At 47.7% G+C, this 7,589-nt stretch overlaps 1 protein-coding gene across 1 annotated transcript; it reads left to right on the forward strand.

Annotated features, from left to right (window-relative positions):
• The first annotated feature begins 2,527 nt into the window (after positions 1-2,527).
• LOC1276152 (pupal cuticle protein Edg-78E) lies at positions 2,528-7,187 on the forward strand. The gene is made up of 2 exons (XM_315462.5): positions 2,528-2,950; positions 6,129-7,187. Exons 1-2 carry the CDS (start codon positions 2,939-2,941, stop codon positions 6,525-6,527), a joined length of 411 nt encoding a protein of 136 aa, XP_315462.3. The 5' UTR covers positions 2,528-2,938; the 3' UTR covers positions 6,528-7,187.
• Positions 7,188-7,589: the final 402 nt, after the last annotated feature.

Consider the following 7,589-nt stretch of genomic DNA (forward strand, 5'->3'; position numbering starts at 1 on the left):
GGCAAACCGATTCTGCTTCCGTTTTGGTGGTGCGTTTGGCTGCGCCTTACATGAACGTTTACGTGGACCCGCATGCTCATTGACTTAATAATGTACTTAAGCGGCGAAGCGGGGCGAAGATTTATGTGACATTCCATGAGCCTGCCATGATCCCGCGCCCCGAGGTGAGACATCTTTTCTACTCACAAAATCATCGACACTCGATGATTAAGTGTTGCAAATCGCTGTCCCCGCTGCCTGTTGCTAGGGACGGTTTGGATGACCCCCCGAAAACCGATGAACCTTCCCGAAGAAGTGCTTTGACATTTGGCTGCGTTGTCGTTGTCGTGGTCGTCCTTTTGCCCAAAATATTTTTCCCATTACGCTTCGCTACCTTTCACGCCCCTATACAGGATGACCCGACGATAAAAAAGCACCAGCAACAACCGCCAAAAAGAAGGCGAAAAGCTCAAGGCTAGAGCCCAAAGACGAACCCAAAAGTATACCGTGCGCACACGGCCACACGTGAAGATGAGGAGCTATTTCGAGGACGAAATCAGCCCCAGGACATCGTTAAGAAAGATGCGCTGCCATAATTTTAGCTCTCTCTCTCTCTCTCTCTCTCTCTCTCTCTCTCTCTCTCTCTCTCTGCTGCTGTCTCCCTTTCGTGCGCTGGGAGTCTGCACAGCTTTTTAGGTCACCTCACCTCGGATGCATGCGCGCATGCCGCTTGCTTGGTGCAGCTGATCTCAGGTTGCGGGGTTTGCAGGTCAAAAATGACCGATGTGTAAATCGGTTTCGGTTACGTTACGAGCAACTAGAGACCATGACGCCCGGTCCCCAGCCCGCTCGGTACGGTGCAACTAGCCCAAGTGCAACTATTATTTTTTTGTCTGTTTTGAAAAAAAGAAGACCCAAACCCCACCCAAAAAGCAAGCGCGGGACCTCCCGGGCATCATCAGCGGTCGGAGAATTTGTCGGCGGTGTGAATTTCTGCTCCGTAGTAGTTTCTTTTGCAATGATAAACGAAAACCGAAACGAAAATAATAAAAAAAACCGACGACGAAATAAATGAACTGAGAAGCGGTCCGAACGCCATTCAAAAGACTTCAATGAGCGAAGTATGTACGAGCGAGCGACGAACCTTTGCCGTGCATGTAATTCGACCGGCGACGGAGTTGTATCGGTTTCATTCATCATTCACTGCTCCCGACTGTGTGCGTGTGTGTGTGTTGGGTGTATGCAATTGATCTTACTTTTTTCAGCTGTCGGACCAATTGGACCATCATGTCTTCAAATCATTAAAATTCCTCAATTTCGCTCACCACAGAAGAGTTGCACCCCAAACATCACTCTTCACCTTCCCTTTCTCCCAAACAAGACTTAATCTGACCAACTGAGGTTTTGTTTTGAAACGTACCTAAACAATAAAACACAAGCAGCAACAACATTTAACAACCAAAGCAGCAAAAAAAACACGTCATACTTTGCCGTTCAAACCGTACGGGTAGGAAATCTAATCGTCGCGGGTCTGTCTCGCTCACGCTCACACTGAGGAGGACTGTTGCGCAGGCCTTCCACATCAGCATGATCTTCGGCATCATCACCACTCGTCCTGGGCCGCAAACCGTGCCAAAAAGGTCGAGATGTTAACGCCTGTAACTAAATGTGTACGTGTGTGTGTCGATGCGCCGGGAGCAGCAGCAATGTGCGCGCGCGCGCCCGAACATTTACTCTTATGTTTGCGCCCTTCCCCTTACAGTACCACCACCACCACCACCACCACCCCCACCGTGGATGCACTTTTTTGTATCACCCTCTTCAGGCTACTCCACCCTGCCCTCTTTCATTTGCGCCAGTACACCTCCTCGGGGGAGGCAGCCTCCGATGGCTAATGCTAGTCTCCGCCAAAGCTGCTTGCCTCGCGTGTACACCTTCATTTACAACATATACACCTTTATCCCACCTACCCCCCCAAACCTCCATGAAAGGTTTGAGTTGCTTCTTTTTCTTTTCTTTCCCCTCCCCCCCACCCCCTCTCCGTTTGCAAAACTGTCCCAAAGCATCTATCTTTTTTGTTAAGGGTTTCCCGTCGTTTGCATTCGGCCGCGTCGTTTCGGTGGCGGATTCGATTTGCGATCATCGTTACTTCTGCTGCTCCTTCAGCTCCCACTTCTGCGCACGCACAGACACACAGTTGTCGTCGTCATCCTCCTCCTATATATATTTTTTTTGCTTAAATCCTTCCCATCATCAACGGGTGTCATGACGAGGATGACGACTCGGCGCGGCTCTGTCCCTGTCGTCGATCGTCTTCCCTCTCGACCAACGATCACGACCGTCGATGAGACACCAAGGCAGCCTTCAAGCCCATCCCCATTCCGCCCCAACCAGGCACCCGCTCACACTCACCACCCTTCCATTCCCCCCCAACACACGCGGCCCAAAACCGATCGGGCCCCGGGTGGTAAGATTCGGTTCCTTCTCCCTCCAAGCGCAGTAGGGTAGTTGCGCGTTCGGTAGTAGCGCGGCAGGCAGGCAGTAGTCGGTACCGTTTACTCGCCATCATCGTCGTCGTCATCGTTGTTGTTGTTGTTGTTGTTGTTACTGTCGTTTTCGTTGCTGTGTTTCTCCTCCCTTGTAAATCCATCTTGTCGAGAGCTTCTTAACCGATCGCGTACGTACTAGCACACATCTTTTTCATTCGTTTTCATTTTTCTTTGCCCCATCCCGCTCATTCTTACCGCACGGCCACGGGGTGGTGGGTTCTTTTGCCGTGACTTTCTTCGCCGCACGCCGGCTTATAAAAACGCGGCCCCTGGGAACCAACAGATCAGTCACAGACGTACCCTCTCTGCCTACGGTGGTTGGTTTAGCGTAACATCAGTTTTGGTCAGTTTTTCGCGGTTGAAACAACCGAGTTTCGCATACACAACAACAACAACAACAACGCAACAACATGTTCCGAGTGGTGAGTTTTCCGTTCCCGTTGGATCGCTGCTTTTATGGTCGGCTCAGGGGGAAGAGTCATCATTCTGCGTCGGGCATTCTGGTGGCGGTGTGCAAGCAACAAAAGGATATTCGCGCAAAAGGAGCATCTCGCTTTTGTTTCGTTTGGTTCAGTTAGATCTTGCTGTTGTGTGCTTGTCTGTGTGCGAGTGGATTTGGACATTGGAGACTTTTGTGTGATCAGGAGCTGAACGTAGCCATGAGTGAACGCTTCTTTAAAAGAGCTGTGTTGTGGAATAATTTTCGTTCAGCAATTAGTGATGGAGCTGATGTTTGCTTTGTTGCAAATTGTTTATGACAGTTATTGGATCATTTATACCTGATACAGCTTGTGGTAAAGAAACCAATGTTTTAGAGAGTTTTAATTCAGTAACTAACATCGTAGAAATTTAAACTGGATGGACATTGATGCCTCTCAGTACATCAATTGTTGAGGCGCACAGCAATGAGCTAGTAAAGTGTAGAACTATACAGTTGCATTGCGATCCTGTTAGACAAACTAAACAAATTAGAAATAACTCCTCCTATGTACTTTAAAGTCATTAGAATCATCTATTTTTTACCCAACACAAACATTATTTTGATTGCTAAAAACAGGAACAAAAAGTTTACTGAATTACCATTGTAAAGCTTCAAACCTCATAAAGCGCTCGATTAATTTAAATAGGAACAATATTATTGACTTAATTACTTGAGATAATATTAGTTGAACATTATGATTTAAGTACAAGTACATTAATACTTTGAAGAGAACATGACTACAATTTATGGTTCTTGTCGTTTGCATCTCCACGCATTTGACTAAAATGAACCGACGGCGAATGTCACATGTAATCATGATGTTATAGCTTCAACAATATTCAATTAGATCCTTGAAAGTTAATCAAATAGTCTCGAATCCAATTCGGAGATGGAAGTAAAAGTCTGTAGAAACTCTTAAAATATCATTTTGCCAAATTAATGCGAAATTAATAGTAATTTTTCAGGGTGTAAAAAAAAGTTTGAAAAACAAGAATTTCTTAAACATTTTAGAAGTATCATCACTCATGTTGATATCAAAATTTCAACTCATTTAAATTTGTTTTTGTTATTTTCCTATGTGTTTCAATTCAAACTTTTTAAAACAATGAAATCTGCACATTAATTCAACCATAATGAAAACAGACGTCTCAGTTACACGATTGTTGATTAGACACGAACGCTAGCTCCAAACGTTTCGTTTCTAACGTCTTGCCATCGTGCAACGAAAAGCGCTGTACAATTTTCACGATCATAAGCAGCCTGACAATATCTCAGCATGCTATCGTTGTCATCGTTTCTAAGCGCAACTAAACTCAACATACACACAGCAACACAACGGCAACACACAAAAAAAACATGCAATCTTTCTCTCCATCTACCGTCCCCATATGCCACACGGGTAAACAAATCTTGTTTGGCGTACAGCAACAATGTTGTCGCGGGCAGTTACGGCGCCAACATCACCGTAAGTCATCACCTTGAACCAGACGCTCGCCCATTATCGCTGTCTTGTGCAATGGGTGGCGGTGGTGGGCTGGATGCCCATGCATTGCATCTGGGCACGGAAGCAAAACGATTTCCACGACGACGTTTTCCCTCTTTCCTTTGGCTGCTTGTTTGGCAAAGCTTGCTTACATAAAATCAAACAAAACGTACATTAGCCCATGTGTGTGTGTGGGTGTAGGTGTACCCTTTGCCGCCCAATTAAGTGGCAGCACCACAGAGCACCATCACCAAAAAAACACACACACCAGCGTGGGAGAAAAACTAGTGCAACTGCATATTTCTCTCAACACAAAAGAATCGAATTTCCCAAACAATGGCGACGATGAGAGTGGTAGCAGCAACCAGAAGTAGTTGCACACCCGTGCCACCCACCGTACCAAGCCAGGGAGATCTTGCTGTGAAATTGTGCCACGAATCTTCCCATGGCAGCGCAGTTGGCGTTAGAGCGTCACCGCGTTTGACCGTGCGCCCTGTACTGCCCAAAATGCAATCAAGCGCCATCGCACGATTCATTCGTCCGGGGATTGAAACAGCCCTCCCTCTCCTTGCTTTGTTATTTGATAGTCAACGCGCACAGCAACATCGAATGAGCACGAAATTCTAGTCACCGTCCGATGCGAATAGCCCAATCTTGCCCAATCACACCAACCACCAGCCGGGGCAGCGATCAGTCAGATGTTGTTGTTTTTATGACACTTGTTTTTTCGATCGCATGTTCATTCCTTAAACTAACCTCGCGCTTAAAACGACTAGCGACCTTCCACCCTTCAGAAGATGCTATTTTTAATGCCTTCTCCTCCTCGAAACTCCTCGAAAGCGGCGTAAATTCGATCCGAGCCGAGGTTGTGTGTTGATGAATGGATCAATCAAAACATCGATCAGTTTGATTTGTACAAAGGGGGGGGGGGTCTATTTTACAGCCACTAAAAAAACAACCACTAAGATCGATGATGGTAGACTCCTCGATGAGGGCTCATAAACGCACCTGTCTCGCGTTCGCGCCACCACGATAAGCAGTTGTCAATGAAACGTCGCCACTAATGATGATCGGTGGATTCTGGAAGGGGAAGGGAAGTAATCGGCTTCAATTACCCGCTATCAAAGCGGATGGCCACCACCGATGTGTGTCGGATGTGTAGATGCAGGGCGATGATGACTGCGATGATGATGCCAGCAATTATGCATACGAGCAGGAACAGAAGTCTAGCTAACACACAACATACGTCCACGACTCGATCGACCCCCGGTGGAATGATTGATCATCTCGAATCGAGTGGAAAAATGCAACACTTAAAAATGCATTGAAGTGATTGTTGAGGTTGCCGCGTGGAGATCTGTTTGTCTTGTCACGTGTATCGTGACGCGCTTGGAACTTCAACAGGAAGGAAGATGTCTCGATCTTGATACGTGCACGATTTGTTTGTTTGCTGTTTGCAGCTCGCTTGTCCAAGCCGTTAGAATACTCAAGGACAGGGTGTGTTTGGTGTTAGGATGTTGTGTCACGTTGTTTTGTCCAAAAAACAGGAGTGTCCGATGAGCGGTGCTCGCGTGAAGCAGGTGCAGGCAGACCGGCCCCCAATCTAACGTGCCTTCTCTTCAATCCCGTTTTCCAGTTCGTCATTGCTGCCCTGGCCGCCGTTGCCGTCGCCCAGAACCCGGACGCCGATGCGCAGGTGCTGAGCTCCGACAGTGTCGTCAACCCGGACGGTTCGTACCAGTGGAACTACGAGACGAGCAACGGTATCCGCGCCCAGGAGCAGGGCGTCGGTGGCCAGTCGGCGCAGGGTTCCGCCTCGTGGACCGACCGTGACGGTACGCCCATCTCGCTGACGTACGTGGCCGACGAGAACGGCTACCAGCCGCAGGGTGACCATCTGCCGCGCGAAGGTCCCGTCCCGGCCCACGTGCTGAAGACGCTCGAGTTCATCCGCGCCAACCCGCCCAAGGACGACCCGAACTTCAACATCCAGGCGCTGGAGGCCGAAATCGCCAGACTGCAGGCTCTGCAGTAAGCAGCAGAACGGGCGAGCGGAGCAGTTGGGAAGTTGACGCAGCCGTCACTAAATCTTCATCAGTCATTGAGAGCAATAAGGGAAAGGGAAGAATGGTAGACAGTAAGCAAGCCAGCGTAGAGAAGAGAGCAAGTGCGACACGGGTGCGCACACACCAGCGTGTGCGGAGTATGAGATTTTAGGGTGAAAAACCACGTTTTCACCGTGACCTGTGCACATACTCACATGCAGCCAGCCGCTGCACGATGCAAACAACACAGCAAAGAACACACCATCAAGCCTTCCCGAAGAGCGAGAGTATTGCCGAAAGAAAACGTTATCGAGAAAAAGGGGAAAAGGAGAGCAAAACGAGGTTAGAAGAAAGATTCTTACAACAACAAGAAAGTACACTTACTACACACACAGAGAAACACACTACACTAGAGAGTAAAGGAAGGGAAAATGGCAACAGCATCCCCGGATAAAGAAACATAAGAACAACCCACGTACACGGAAGGCAAAGCCACTAACTAAGCGAACCATCAGACGTAGGACAGCAGGCAAGGCGTCCACCTCTTTTTTGTTTTCAATTCTCTTACACCACACTACACTTACTGCGAAGCTGTAATACTTTTGTACATAATTTTGACTAGTTCATTTACAAACGTCTGTGAAAAAATACGAACCATTTTGTTGTGTTTCTTTTACTACGGGGTACTGGGTTTATTTTTAAGAGAACGTTCACCTCTGAAGAAAGTAAATTCAAGCAATGTGTGTCTACAAAATAGCGCGCAAACGGTGCGCCGACTATGCTGCAAAATGCCACAACCCTTCACGATCACGATTGGTGTGGTCGTGGTAATGCCAGTCTGGCTGCGTTGCTCTTGCTCAACATCTCCAGTTTAAGGCTATAGGTCACTTTCCTCCTTCTTTTTCTTGGCAGCAAACCGAACAGAAGCAACCCAAACGTCTAACATACGAAAGCGTCAAACGCATCTCACCCAGCAGTGCCGTACGTGCAGTGTGAAGCAAACACGACCAACAGAAACGCAATGATCAAACCTTAACGCCCGTTCCCGTTGG

The sequence above is a fragment of the Anopheles gambiae genome, chromosome 2 (genome assembly GCF_943734735.2).
Source record: "Anopheles gambiae chromosome 2, idAnoGambNW_F1_1, whole genome shotgun sequence".
Lineage (NCBI taxonomy): Eukaryota > Metazoa > Arthropoda > Insecta > Diptera > Culicidae > Anopheles > Anopheles gambiae.